The sequence below is a fragment of the Oncorhynchus gorbuscha genome, unplaced genomic scaffold (assembly GCF_021184085.1).
Source record: "Oncorhynchus gorbuscha isolate QuinsamMale2020 ecotype Even-year unplaced genomic scaffold, OgorEven_v1.0 Un_scaffold_487, whole genome shotgun sequence".
Taxonomy (NCBI): Eukaryota; Metazoa; Chordata; class Actinopteri; order Salmoniformes; family Salmonidae; genus Oncorhynchus; species Oncorhynchus gorbuscha.
In genome coordinates, this window is record NW_025745317.1 from 621,976 (window position 1) to 637,526 (window position 15,551).

The 15,551-nt window shown below is 45.6% G+C and overlaps 2 protein-coding genes across 2 annotated transcripts in view; one reads left to right on the plus strand and one right to left on the minus strand.

Annotated features, from left to right (window-relative positions):
- LOC124018355 (L-seryl-tRNA(Sec) kinase-like) overlaps positions 1 to 15,551 on the minus strand; it is an 86,498-nt gene that overhangs the window by 55,603 nt on the left and 15,344 nt on the right.
- Positions 10,741 to 12,697, plus strand: LOC124018360 (homeobox protein HMX3-like). The gene is made up of 2 exons (XM_046333633.1): positions 10,741 to 11,249; positions 11,834 to 12,697. Exons 1-2 carry the CDS (start codon positions 10,934 to 10,936, stop codon positions 12,445 to 12,447), a joined length of 930 nt encoding a protein of 309 aa, XP_046189589.1. The 5' UTR covers positions 10,741 to 10,933; the 3' UTR covers positions 12,448 to 12,697.

Here is a 15,551-nt window from a genome sequence, read left to right on the forward strand (position 1 = left end):
CGACAGAGCAAATTAACATTCATCACTGACTAAGATGATTCTGTAAGATTCAGTCTAGCTACTTGACTTGGTGGTGTCTCCAGTCTAGCTAAATGACTTGGTGTCTCCTGTCTAGCTAAATGACTTGGTGTCTCCTGTCTAGCTAAATGACTTGGTGTCTCCTGTCTAGCTACATGACTTGGTGTCTCCTGTCTAGCTACATGACTTGGTGTCTCCTGTCTAGCTACATGACTTGGTGTCTCCTGTCTAGCTAAATGACTTGGTGTCTCCTGTCTAGCTTCATGACTTGGCGGCCCCTCCTGTCTAGCTAAATGACTTGGTGTCTCCTGTCTAGCTAAATGACTTGGTGTCTCCTGTCTAGCTACATGACTTGGTGTCTCCTGTCTAGCTAAATGACTTGGTGTCTCCTGTCTAGCTTCATGACTTGGCGGCCCCTCCTGTCTAGCTAAATGACTTGGTGTCTCCTGTCTAGCTTCATGACTTGGCAGCCTCTCCAGTCTAGCTACATGACTTGGTGTCTCCAGTCTAGCTACATGACTTGGTGGTGTCTCCTGTCTAGCTACCTGACTTGGTGTCTCCAGTCTAGCTACCTGACTTGGTGGTGTCTCCTGTCTAGCTACCTGACTTGGTGTCTCCAGTCTAGCTACCTGACTTGGTGGTGTCTCCAGTCTAGCTACATGACTTGGTGGTGTCTCCAGTCTAGCTACATGACTTGGTGTCTCCTGTCTAGCTACATGACTTGGTGTCTCCAGTCTAGCTACATGACTTGGTGTCTCCAGTCTAGCTACATGACTTGGTGTCTCCTGTCTAGCTACATGACTTGGCGGCCTCTCCTGTCTAGCTAAATGACTTGGTGTCTCCTGTCTAGCTTCATGACTTGGCGGCCTCTCCAGTCTAGCTACATGACTTGGTGTCTCCAGTCTAGCTACATGACTTGGTGTCTCCAGTCTAGCTACATGACTTGGTGTCTCCTGTCTAGCTACATGATGTGGCGGCCTCTCCTGTCTAGCTTCATGACTTGGTGTCTCCAGTCTAGCTACATGACTTGGCGGCCTCTCCTGTCTAGCTAAATGACTTGGTGTCTCCTGTCTAGCTTCATGACTTGGCGGCCTCTCCAGTCTAGCTACATGACTTGGTGTCGCCAGTCTAGCTACATGACTTGGTGGTGTCTCCTGTCTAGCTACCTGACTTGGTGTCTCCAGTCTAGCTACCTGACTTGGTGGTGTCTCCAGTCTAGCTACATGACTTGGTGGTGTCTCCAGTCTAGCTACATGACTTGGTGGTGTCTCCAGTCTAGCTACATGACTTGGTGTGGTGTCTCCAGTCTAGCTACATGACTTGGTGGTGTCTCCAGTCTAGCTACATGACTTGGTGGTGTCTCCAGTCTAGCTACATGACTTGGTGGTGTCTCCAGTCTAGCTACATGACTTGGAGTCTCCAGTCTAGCTACATGACTTGGTGTCTCCAGTCTAGCTACATGACTTGGTGGTGTCTTCAGTCTAGCTACATGACTTGGCGGCCTCTCCAGTCTAGCTACATGACTTGGTGTCTCCAGTCTAGCTACATGACTTAGTGGTGTCTCCTGTCTAGCTACCTGACTTGGTGTCTCCTGTCTAGCTACCTGACTTGGTGTCTCCTGTCTAGCTAAATGACTTGGTGTCTCCTGTCTAGCTACATGACTTGGTGTCTCCTGTCTAGCTACATGACTTGGTGTCTCCTGTCTAGCTACATGACTTGGTGTCTCCTGTCTAGCTAAATGACTTGGTGTCTCCTGTCTAGCTTCATGACTTGGCGGCCCCTCCTGTCTAGCTAAATGACTTGGTGTCTCCTGTCTAGCTAAATGACTTGGTGTCTCCTGTCTAGCTACATGACTTGGTGTCTCCTGTCTAGCTAAATGACTTGGTGTCTCCTGTCTAGCTTCATGACTTGGCGGCCCCTCCTGTCTAGCTAAATGACTTGGTGTCTCCTGTCTAGCTTCATGACTTGGCAGCCTCTCCAGTCTAGCTACATGACTTGGTGTCTCCAGTCTAGCTACATGACTTGGTGGTGTCTCCTGTCTAGCTACCTGACTTGGTGTCTCCAGTCTAGCTACCTGACTTGGTGGTGTCTCCTGTCTAGCTACCTGACTTGGTGTCTCCAGTCTAGCTACCTGACTTGGTGGTGTCTCCAGTCTAGCTACATGACTTGGTGGTGTCTCCAGTCTAGCTACATGACTTGGTGTCTCCTGTCTAGCTACATGACTTGGTGTCTCCAGTCTAGCTACATGACTTGGTGTCTCCAGTCTAGCTACATGACTTGGTGTCTCCTGTCTAGCTACATGACTTGGCGGCCTCTCCTGTCTAGCTAAATGACTTGGTGTCTCCTGTCTAGCTTCATGACTTGGCGGCCTCTCCAGTCTAGCTACATGACTTGGTGTCTCCAGTCTAGCTACATGACTTGGTGTCTCCAGTCTAGCTACATGACTTGGTGTCTCCTGTCTAGCTACATGATGTGGCGGCCTCTCCTGTCTAGCTTCATGACTTGGTGTCTCCAGTCTAGCTACATGACTTGGCGGCCTCTCCTGTCTAGCTAAATGACTTGGTGTCTCCTGTCTAGCTTCATGACTTGGCGGCCTCTCCAGTCTAGCTACATGACTTGGTGTCGCCAGTCTAGCTACATGACTTGGTGGTGTCTCCTGTCTAGCTACCTGACTTGGTGTCTCCAGTCTAGCTACCTGACTTGGTGGTGTCTCCAGTCTAGCTACATGACTTGGTGGTGTCTCCAGTCTAGCTACATGACTTGGTGGTGTCTCCAGTCTAGCTACATGACTTGGTGTGTGTCTCCAGTCTAGCTACATGACTTGGTGGTGTCTCCAGTCTAGCTACATGACTTGGTGGTGTCTCCAGTCTAGCTACATGACTTGGTGGTGTCTCCAGTCTAGCTACATGACTTGGAGTCTCCAGTCTAGCTACATGACTTGGTGTCTCCAGTCTAGCTACATGACTTGGTGGTGTCTTCAGTCTAGCTACATGACTTGGCGGCCTCTCCAGTCTAGCTACATGACTTGGTGTCTCCAGTCTAGCTACATGACTTAGTGGTGTCTCCTGTCTAGCTACCTGACTTGGTGTCTCCTGTCTAGCTACCTGACTTGGTGTCTCCAGTCTAGCTACATGACTTGGCGGTATCTCCAGTCTAGCTACATGACTTGGTGGTATCTCCAGTCTAGCTACATGACTTGGCGGTATCTCCAGTCTAGCTACATGACTTGGCAGTGTCTCCAGTCTAGCTACATGACTTGGTGTCTCCAGTCTAGCTACATGACTTGGTGTCTCCAGTCTAGCTACATGACTTGGTGTCTCCAGTCTAGCTACATGACTTGGTGTCTCCTGTCTAGCTCCATGACGTGGTGGTGTCTCCAGTCTAGCTACATGACTTGGCGGTGTCTCCAGTCTAGCTACATGACGTGGCGGTATCTCCAGTCTAGCTACATGACTTGGCGGTGTCTCCTGTTTAGCTTCATGACTTGGTGTCTCCAGTCTAGCTACATGACTTGGTGTCTCCAGTCTAGCTACCTGACTTGGCAGTGTCTCCAGTCTAGCTACATGACTTGGCGGTATCTCCAGTCTAGCTACATGACTTGGCGATATCTCTAGTCTAGCTACATTACTTGGCTGTGTCTCCAGTCTAGCTACATTACTTGGCGGTATCTCCTGTCTAGCTACATTACTTGGCGGTGTCTCCAGTCTAGCTACATTACTTGGCGGTGTCTCCAGTCTAGCTACATTTACATTAACATTTACATTTAAGTCATTTAGCAGACGCTCTTATCCAGAGCGACTTACATTACTTGGTGTCTCCAGTCTAGCTACATGACTTGGCAATGTCTCCTGTCTAGCTACATGACTTGGCAGTGTCTCCAGTCTAGCTACATGACTTGGCGGTGTCTCCAGTCTAGCTTCATGACTTGGCGGTATCTCTTGTCTAGCTACATGACTTGGCAGTGTCTCCAGTCTAGCTACATGACTTGGCAGTGTCTCCAGTCTAGCTACATGACTTGGTGTCTCCAGTCTAGCTACATGACTTGGTGGTGTCTTCAGTCTAGCTACATGACTTGGCGGCCTCTCCAGTCTAGCTACATGACTTGGTGTCTCCAGTCTAGCTACATGACTTGGTGGTGTCTCCTGTCTAGCTACCTGACTTGGTGTCTCCTGTCTAGCTACCTGACTTGGTGTCTCCAGTCTAGCTACATGACTTGGCGGTATCTCCAGTCTAGCTACATGACTTGGTGGTATCTCCAGTCTAGCTACATGACTTGGCGGTATCTCCAGTCTAGCTACATGACTTGGCAGTGTCTCCAGTCTAGCTACATGACTTGGTGTCTCCAGTCTAGCTACATGACTTGGTGTCTCCAGTCTAGCTACATGACTTGGTGTCTCCTGTCTAGCTCCATGACGTGGTGGTGTCTCCAGTCTAGCTACATGACGTGGCGGTGTCTCCAGTCTAGCTACATGACGTGGCGGTATCTCCAGTCTAGCTACATGACTTGGCGGTGTCTCCTGTTTAGCTTCATGACTTGGTGTCTCCAGTCTAGCTACATGACTTGGTGTCTCCAGTCTAGCTACCTGACTTGGCAGTGTCTCCAGTCTAGCTACATGACTTGGCGGTATCTCCAGTCTAGCTACATGACTTGGCGGTATCTCCAGTCTAGCTACATTACTTGGCTGTGTCTCCAGTCTAGCTACATTACTTGGCGGTATCTCCTGTCTAGCTACATTACTTGGCGTTGTCTCCAGTCTAGCTACATTACTTGGCGGTGTCTCCAGTCTAGCTACATTTACATTAACATTTACATTTAAGTCATTTAGCAGACGCTCTTATCCAGAGCGACTTACATTACTTGGTGTCTCCAGTCTAGCTACATGACTTGGCAATGTCTCCTGTCTAGCTACATGACTTGGCAGTGTCTCCAGTCTAGCTACATGACTTGGCGTCTCCAGTCTAGCTACATGACTTGGTGTCTCCAGTCTAGCTACATGACTTGGCGGTATCTCCTGTCTAGCTACAGGACTTGGCGGTATCTCCTGTCTAGCTACAGGACTTGGCGGTATCTCCTGTCTAGCTACATGACTTGGCGGTATCTCCTGTCTAGCTACAGGACTTGGCGGTATCTCCTGTCTAGCTACAGGACTTGGCAGTATCTCCTGTCTAGCTACATGACTTGGTGTCTCCAGTCTAGCTACATGACTTGGTGTGTCCAGTCTAGCTTCATGACTTGGCGGTGTCTCCAGGGATCAGGTAAAGGTTGAGGGTGATAATATAGTTGTTTTCGATTTAATGTAATGGCCATAAACTAAGCTAAATATGTATGTGTAATGTATTAATGAATTCCTTATAAATCTCCACCTCAGAGCGGCACAAATCTTCCCATGCAGCGTCATATCAGAGAGGATGGAGATGAAAACCTACTGTGTATATATAAACCTACTGTGTATATATAAACCTACTGTGTATATATAAACCTACTGTATATATATATATATAAACCTACTGTGTATATATAAACCTACTGTGTATATATAAACCTACTGTGTGTGTATATATAAACCTACTGTGTGTATATATAAACCTACTGTGTATGTATATATAAACCTACTGTGTATATATAAACCTACTGTGTATATAAACCTACTGTGTATATATAAACCTACTGTGTATATATAAACCTACTGTGTATATAAACCTACTGTGTATATATATATATAAACCTACTGTGTAGTCACCTCGCACAGTGATTGGCCCGATAGTAACACACTGGAGCAGTGATTGGCCCAATGGTAACACACTGGAGCAGTGATTGGCCCAATGGTAACACACTAGAGCAGTGATTGGCCCAATGGTAACACACTGGAGCAGTGATTGGCCCGATAGTAACACACTGGAGCAGTGATTGGCCCGATAGTAACACACTGGAGCAGTGATTGGCCCGATAGTAACACACTGGAGCTGTGATTGGCCCGATGGTGACACACTAGAGCAGTGATTGGCCGATGGTAACACACTGGAGCAGTGATTGGCTGATTGGCCCGATAGTAACACACTAGAGCAGTGATTGGCCCGATGGTAACACACTGGCTTATTCTATCAGTTAAAGTTGCTTATGATTCACCAATCCTATGATTGATGTAATTTCAAATACTCCCCACTGTGTTCCAACAGCATCATTGACTCCACCCCCTTTAACCCTTGCCTTTCCTGTACCTCACCTTGCAACCCCCTATCCTTCTCCCTGCTTGTATCAGCACTCCTAAACCAGTGTCCCCATGGAAACCCAATTTCTCCTTGCTTCCCTCTCCTTCCTGCTATATGATTGTGACTAACATGTCGGTCCTCTCACACGACCAATAAACTATTATGTAATATGAGGTTTGGAATTCAATTAGATTTCAATGTTTGAAAAAGATGGTTCACAGGGCAAAGTGTTGTCCCCCTGACAGGGCAGAGTGTTGTCCTCCCCCTGACAGGGCAGAGTGTTGTCCTCCCCCTGACAGGGCAGAGTGTTGTCCTCCCCCTGACAGGGCAGAGTGTTGTCCTCCCCCTGACAGGGCAGAGTGTTGTCCCTCTGACAGGGCAGACTGTTGTCCCCTGACAGGGCAGAGTGTTGTCCTCCCCTGACAGGTCAGAGTGTTGTCCTCCCCTGACAGGTCAGAGTGTTGTCCTCCCCTGACAGGGCAGAGTGTTGTCCTCCCCTGACAGGGCAGAGTGTTGTCCTCCCCTGACAGGGCAGAGTGTTGTCCTCCCTGACAGGGCAGAGTGTTGTCCTCCCCTGACAGGGCAGAGTGTTGTCCTCCCCTGACAGGGCAGAGTGTTGTCCTCCCCTGACAGGGCAGAGTGTTGCCCCCTGACAGGGCAGAGTGTTGCCCCCCTGACAGGGCAGAGTGTTGTCCCCTGACAGGGCAGAGTGTTGTCCTCCCCTGACAGGGTAGAGTGTTGTCCTCCCCTGACAGGGCAGAGTGTTGTCCCCTGACAGGGCAGAGTGTTGTTCCCCTGACAGGGCAGAGTGTTGTTCCCCTGACAGAGCAGAGTGTTATCCTCCCCTGACAGGGCAGAGTGTTGTCCTCCCCTGACAGGGCAGAGTGTTGTCCTCCCCCTGATAGGGCAGAGTGTTGTCCCCTGACAGGGCAGAGTGTTGTCCTCCCTGACAGGGCAGAGTGTTGTCCCCTGACAGGGCAGAGTGTTGTCCCCTGACAGGGCAGAGTGTTGCCCTCCTGACAGGGCAGAGTGTTGTCCCCTGACAGGGCAGAGTGTTGTCCTCCCCTGACAGGGCAGAGTGTTGTCCTCCCCTGACAGGGCAGAGTGTTGTCCTCCCCTGACAGGGCAGAGTGTTATCCTCCCCTGACAGGGCAGAGTGTTATCCCCCTGACAGGGCAGAGTGTTGCCCCCTGACAGGGCAGAGTGTTGTCCCCTGACAGGGCAGAGTGTTGTCCTCCCCTGACAGGGCAGAGTGTTGTCCTCCCCTGACAGGGCAGAGTGTTGTCCCCTGACAGGGCAGAGTGTTGTTCCCTGACAGGGCAGAGTGTTGTTCCCCTGACAGAGCAGAGTGTTATCCTCCCCTGACAGGGCAGAGTGTTGTCCTCCCCTGACAGGGCAGAGTGTTGTCCTCCCCTGATAGGGCAGAGTGTTGTCCCCTGACAGGGCAGAGTGTTGTCCTCCCCTGACAGGGCAGAGTGTTGTCCCCTGACAGGGCAGAGTGTTGTCCCCCTGACAGGGCAGAGTGTTGCCCTCCTGACAGGGCAGAGTGTTGTCCCCTGACAGGGCAGAGTGTTGTCCTCCCCTGACAGGGCAGAGTGTTGTCCTCCCCTGACAGGGCAGAGTGTTGTCCTCCCCCTGACAGGGCAGAGTGTTATCCTCCCCTGACAGGGCAGAGTGTTATCCCCCTGACAGGGCAGAGTGTTGCCCCCTGACAGGGCAGAGTGTTGTCCCCCTGACAGGGCAGAGTGTTGTCCCCTGACAGGGCAGAGTGTTGTCCTCCCCCTGACAGGGCAGAGTGTTGTCCTCCCCTGACAGGGCAGAGTGTTGTCCCCTGACAGGGCAGAGTGTTGTTCCCCTGACAGGGCAGAGTGTTGTTCCCTGACAGAGCAGAGTGTTATCCTCCCCCTGACAGGGCAGAGTGTTGTCCTCCCCTGACAGGGCAGAGTGTTGTCCTCCCCTGACAGGGCAGAGTGTTGTCCCCTGACAGGGCAGAGTGTTGTCCTCCCCTGACAGGGCAGAGTGTTGTCCCCTGACAGGGCAGAGTGTTGTCCCCTGACAGGGCAGAGTGTTGCCCTCCTGACAGGGCAGAGTGTTGTCCCCCTGACAGGGCAGAGTGTTGTCCCCCTGACAGGGCAGAGTGTTGTCACATGGTTAGAATAAGGTTGATTTGGGCTAATGATGGGCTAATGATGTAAGTCGCTCTGGATAAGAGCGTCTGCTAAATGACTTAAATGTAAATGTAAATGTAATGATGGGCCAATGATGGGCTAATGATGGGCTAATGATGGGCTAATGATGGGCTAATGATTGGGCTAATGATGGGCTAATGATGGGCTAATGATGGGCTAATGATGGGCTAATGATGGGCTAACCACTGCCTGTTCACCCCGCTATCATCCAGAAGGCGAGGTCAGTACAGGTGCATCAAAGCTGGGACCGAGAGACTGAAAAACAGCTTCTATCTCAAGGCCATCAGACTGTTAAACAGCCACCACTAACATTGAGTGGCTGCTGCCAACACACTGTCATTGACACTGACCCAACTCCAGCCATTTTAATAATGGGAATTGATGGGAAATGATGTAAATATATCACTAGCCACTTTAAACAATGCTACCTTATATAATGTTACTTACCCTACATTATTCATCTCATATGCATATGTATATACTGTACTCTACATCATCGACTGCATCCTTATGTAACACATGTATCACTAACCACTTTAACTATGCCACTTTGTTTACTTTGTCTACACACTCATCTCATATGTATATACTGTACTCGATACCATCTACTGTATGCTGCTCTGTACCATCACTCATTCATATATCCTTATGTACATGTTCCTTATCCCCTTACACTGTGTATAAGACAGTAGTTTTGGAATTGTTAGTTAGATTACTTGTTGGTTATCACTGCATTGTCGGAACTAGAAGCACAAGCATTTCGCTACACTCGCATTTAACATCTGCTAACCATGTGTATGTGACAAATAAAATTTGATTTGATTTGATTTAATGATTGGGCTAATGATTGGGCTAATGATGGGCTAATGATTGGGCTAATGATGGGCTAATGATTGGGCTAATGATGGGCTAATGATTGGGCTAATGATGGGCTAATGATGGGCTAATGATTGGGCTAATGATGGGCTAATAATGGGCTAATGATTGGGCTAATGATTGGGTTAATGATTGGGCTAATGATGGGCTAATGATGGGCTAATGATTGGGCTAATGATGGGCTAATGATTGGGCTAACGATTGGGCTAACGATGGGCTAATGATTGGGCTAATGATGGGCTAATGATGGGCTAATGATTGGGCTAATGATGGGCTAATGATGGGCTAATGATGGGCTAATGATTGGGCTAATGATTGGGCTAATGATTGGGCTAATGATTGCCTACAGGACTTCCTCTCTGCAAATCAGATTATATTCTGAGTGAAACTTCTGTTGTTGCATGACGTAGTATACACAAGTATTTTAGTTTATTTGTTCATACCAGACGTTAGGTTTCATTTAAAGTGGGACAAAACTCACTAAACAAATCACTGGTTAACAAATGCATTTCCTTATCTGAAATAAATCATTTATATTTTAACTTGAAAGATAAATAAAAAAAACGTTTTTTGTTGTTGCTGGAATATAGAAAAGTGCACCTCATTGTCATCATTCAGCCAGCGTGTGGCACCAACAGGTGATAATGCAGGTAAAAGCACCCCATTTAGTGTTTAATTAACTGTCAGCATCTAATAAAACAGCCCCCCCCATTCACCCATCAACAATGACTGAACAGTTTCACCCTATTCATGTTGTACATGCACTGCTAATGAGTAGACCTGTCATTACAACCAATTAGGACATGTGTTTACTTATTAAATGCCTGTTTGACAGTAAGTAATTGTTAGTAACATCTGAGTGCATTACCCATCTACTTCCATTGTGCTTTCTAATTGGACTTCATGGCCGAAAACACGCCCATCCTATTCAGCCTGGAGGGGGGGGGGTCACAGTCTGGGTTGACTTGTCGGTCAGTGCAAAAATAGATCCTTGGGACGTTTCTACCCTCAACCCTATACTTAAACCCAACCTTAAACCCTATACTTAAGCCCAACCCTAACCGTTTTAAATGTCAATAGGGGATGTCCCAAGGATCCCGCCTAGCAGGCCGACCCTACCTACTACCCTGCTCCTGTCCCCTCCCTCCGTTCCTCTGCTCTTCTCTTCTCCCCCGTAGGCCTACCCTACCTATTCTTGTCCTCCTGTCCCCTCCCTTCCACTGCTCTCCAGTTTCATCTCAAATCCCATTTGCCATTGTAGCCTATATGCCCAATCGCCCAGGACTGCGCGCATTTAACCGTTTTATGTAATCGTTAGTAGAATGCGGTGCAAGTCTGACGCATTGATCATTGTGCCATTTATCATTGCTGCGATCATTCCAGGACAGACCTGCCTCAAGATGTATGCTACATTTTACATTTAAATTCGAGTCATTTAGCAGATGCTCTTATCCAGAGTGATTTACATTAGTGAGTGCATACAATTTCGCACTTTTTAAACAAATATTTTTTTCTTTATTCTCAAAGCATTCAAAAAACTAGGCCTATGTTTTACTGAAACGCCACGTTTTGGTAACCGGAATAAAGCAACAATATCTTCAACTGTTTCTCTTGACGTGTGTTTGCCGTGAGTCATTCAAATGGACAATAAACATTCACAAGCGAAGGCAGAGACGGAACAGGAGACCCGTCCGCCCGCTAAAGACTCACCTTTCTCTATCAAGAACCTGCTCAACTTCGACAGTAAACCTTCCAAACCGAAGACGCTGCTTGCCACCACCAAAGGACTACTGGAAGGAGGTTTCTCTCTCTCCCGGATCGGTGATTTAACTTTTCCTAGTTTTGACATCCCAGCCCAGAGATTTGGATTATCGGCGCACTATTTGGAACGAGCGTCGGCGTGGTGGTATCCCTACGCGCTTGGCACATCGGGACACCATCTATACAGGACCGGAGGTAGATTACTACCATACATTCAATCGGTTCTGATTATACATTTAGCTCATTAGAATACCTCAAATAATGTTTGGGTTATAACGAATTAAATAAGACTACAACATATTTTTAAATCAATTATGCTGCTATAATACTTGCTATTCGCAATACACCTCAGTTGGAATAATAGTCAGACTAATGATTAGTAAATGTTTTATATATATATATATTTCACCTTTACTTAACCAGGTAGGCTGGTTGAGAACAAGTTCTCATTTGCAACTGCGACCTGGCCAAGATAAAGCATAGCAGTTCGACACATACAACAACACAGAGTTACATATGGATGTAAAGTTGAACTATGTCTTAAGTAACCTTCATATTGTCATGAATCTTCAGTCCAATATTGCAAAATGTCCCACAACAATTAGGCCTACTGCCTCAATTTGACTCCCCAGGCGATTCGGGTCCTTTTAAGAAAATGTACTTGGATGAGTATAATCAAATTGTTAACTATAGTGGTTTAAAAAAAGTAATTTATGTTTATTTTATGGTTGCATTAATGTTTTCCCTGATTGATAAACATTGTCGTTTATTTCGTTTAGGGTTTGAGAAGGACGTCGTGAGAGACACACCATCAACAGGCGGGGACCGAGACACACCGGAGCTGCTGCGAAAATCACCCGACCAAGACGACCCAGAGGACGACAAAAACAAAAGTACTGATGATGTCGTTCTGGAGGAGAGTGATGGGGATGAACCAAAGAAGGAAGTAGAGTTGGTGGATGACTGGAGGAAAATTAAAGACGAGAACTCGGATAAAAAAACGTGTCGGAAAAAGAAAACGCGGACAGTCTTTTCAAGGAGTCAGGTGTTTCGGTTGGAGTCAACGTTCGATATGAAACGGTACCTCAGTAGCTCGGAACGGGCAGGCCTGGCGGCATCCCTACACCTCACGGAGACCCAGGTGAAAATCTGGTTCCAGAACAGAAGGAACAAGTGGAAACGACAGTTGGCCGCGGAACTCGAAGCGGCCAATCTGAGCCACGCCGCGGCCCAGAGGATAGTCCGCGTTCCCATATTGTACCACGACAACACCGGCTCAGAAACGGGCAGCGCTGGGAACGTGTCAGTCAGTCAGTCTCTACTAACATTCCCTCATCAAATGTACTATTCACATCCACTAGTCACATCCGTGCCGCTGCTGAGACCAGTTTGAGAGACTCATTTATTGTGTTGATATTTATGTATTGTAATTTATGTATTACAAACATTATTAGGGCTATTTTTATTTATTTTTAATCTATGATAATAGTTGGTGTTGGTTAAAAGGCTTTGTATATTGTACAGGTCTATTATGACAAATGTTGTATTTATTATTATTATTATTATTATTTGTATTCCCGTGTCCAAAACTGAAATATTTCCTCCTTATTCAAATAATTTCATATTAAATCGTTGTGCGTCCAAAGTAATCTGAACATTTGGTATTGATATCGCTTTAATTTAACTGATGGGTTTTTTACATGTTTTTAAACAGGGTGGAAACGTATAGATCCGTGTCTCCATGTAGTCTACGACATTTTACAATCAATTACATCGATGTTTTGTATGAGATTAGAACAAATCCTAAGTAAAGTTAACATTTCATCATGTATAGCCGTTTATGTGTAATAGTTATATAGTTCCACTGTTCGCTTCACGTACCCGGTATAATGGCTCACAGCTGAAAAATAACTGCTACTTTGACCTATATCGTTTTATAGCGCAAGACAGTGAGGACAAATCATATGTTCTGAAGTATGGGAAATCATAGGCTATCCGTCTCACAATGTTATCGCAGACTTTTACTTGCTGTCAACGCGAAATGTAATTTAACAACAACAACAACAATCCGTGATAAGGGTTTCACATAAATGGCCAAAACATGGAGATTTTTATTTTTGTTATTTGTTACATTGCTGAATAAATCGTGAAATACGTTCCCGACTACACCGAGTGTATTTAGAAACATACATACATGTTTTTCATCTATACCTTTAATAAAACGTGGGACGTATACGTTGAATGTGTGTTTCGTATCAAACACAGTATGTCCAGTCACTACATTTAGATTACATTTTAGAGTTAAACATAGCGCTCCTTTGGGAAACATTTTATGTGTCATTCATTTTAAGGGATTTGGAATTCATCAATACAATTCTGAAGGCTTTAACTTATAGACAACAAAAGCATAGCACGCATTTAATTATTAATATAATATAATAGATGTTTAGCTAATTATAAGTCTCTATTGTCAGTGGATGACTCATCCCAGAGATATCCTTACTGGGCACATACGTCTATTCCTCGTTGGTTCAACTTAATGTCGTTGAAATGGCGTGGAAACAACGTTGATTCAGCCAGTGTGCTCAGTGGGATAAGACTCTGGACAAAACAATAAATGATGTCAACATTACTGATATCAAAACACATATTTCAATAATTTCTTGAATTTGGCCCATAGGCTATATATAGATAGGACTAAAGATTAAGAGATGTCTTCACAAAATAAATTCCATTTAATTTATTCTGGTATTTTCAAGAACACAATGGTGAAATCGCCAAAGGCCAATTTTCAGACAGAAACTAGGCGCACATTGGCCTTTCCGAATCCGTCTGAAAGGATTAAGGCTTGGTTTCACATCTCTGTACGGAATAAGTACAACGAAATCAGCTCACTAATTTGTAACAAACAATAATTAATCTCCAATTAGTGGCTATAATACAGCACGGAATAGTGGAAATTCAAAATAGAGCTATATGTCTACAACATTTGATCTTGAAGGGCATTTTCATGTGTAATATTCAAATATTGACTGTGGACCGTCAGGTGTGCATAGCATTCATTTGTTGCAGACTGAGTTGGGTTGCGGAGCGCTTTGGTGCGTGTGTCTCAGCTCCAGCACCGTTTAAAATGACCGGGTCTCTTCCCAGCTTGTGATTGGTCCATGAGAATCCTACCTACGCGCAAACAAAGTAACTGAACGTTGTATGGGAGTGATGGTACTCGGGAATTCAGACATAACTTTGCAGAAGGAGAACAAACCCGCTTCTGAAAGAATATCCAACGGGTTCCACATTTATTGCCTGAAGTTAAAGGTTCTAAATGTTTATCAGAATGAAGAAATCTGAAGACAGTTGCAGTAAAGTATCATTTACCTCAGTTTCCAATTTTACTATTCAGTCAATTCTTGGAACTGTGTCCGAGGACGCGCACAAGGACAGTTGTAATTCTGGTTCCGACGCGGGGCTGCTGCAGAGACAACGCATGCGCTCCGTGTCTTCAGAAGGATTCAGCGGTGGGGAGGATTCTACAGACTTCTACCTTTTACCCGGAGGAAAGAAACCACGCGATGACCTCAACGATCTCACACTTTCTTGTCTAAGTAAGTTAAAATGCTTTATAAATTGTGTTTTATTTTTTGGGTAGCCTACTTGATTGTTATTCTGATAACAATGACACATTATATTGAACCTATAACTATTATTATTATTGCATGATGTAAGATATGATGATAAAGAATGACAGACTACAGCAATCGTTTTATTTCTTTGTTTATTAGAAGTCTAATTCGAGATTTTTCGGCTACTGATAAAAATATTATTTTAATTAAACTGCTTGATGGAAGAAGAAAAAGTTGCTTGATTGATTTTAAATGATGCTGTTTTTTAACACAATAACAAGATAGCCACGTTTGTTTAGAATAAACATTTGGATTGATTACCGTGCTTGCACTATTTTAGGTGACAAAAACAGACTAATTCTGGGGCAAGAGATGGTGAAGAGACATCAACTTTTTCATGATTATAAAGAAGGTGACCAGAGATACTACAACCAAACATCACCTGCTATTTCAGAAGAAAAGGGTCATATTGACGACGACGAAACATCCAACTCATCAAGGAAGAAGTCTCGGACCGTATTCTCGCGGAGTCAAGTTTACCAACTAGAATCGACGTTTGACCTGAAACGTTACCTTAGCAGTACAGAACGAGCTAGTCTCGCCTCCAGTCTCCAGTTGACAGAGATACAGGTGAAAACTTGGTTCCAGAATCGGAGGAACAAGTGGAAACGTCTGCTTTCTGCGGAGATAGAAGCGGTGAACATGGCTCACGCATCATCCGCACAAACTCTGGTCGGGATGCCGTTCTTCTTCAAAGAGAATTTCCGGCTACGGATTCCTGTCCCTGGATCAATGACTTTCCCTACACCTCTATGTTATCCCGGGAGCAACATGCAAGCTTTACCTTTGTACAATTTTTATAATAAAATTGAATAGA

What these genes read in the sequence shown, in the direction of transcription:
- LOC124018360 (XM_046333633.1), top strand. Translation starts at nt 10,934, where the DNA reads ATGGACAATAAACATTCACAAGCGAAGGCAGAGACGGAACAGGAGACC. An exon ending in CCATCTATACAGGACCGGAG is followed by an intron (nt 11,250 to 11,833) that starts GTAGATTACTAC and finishes TATTTCGTTTAG; the next exon opens with GGTTTGAGAAGGACGTCGTG.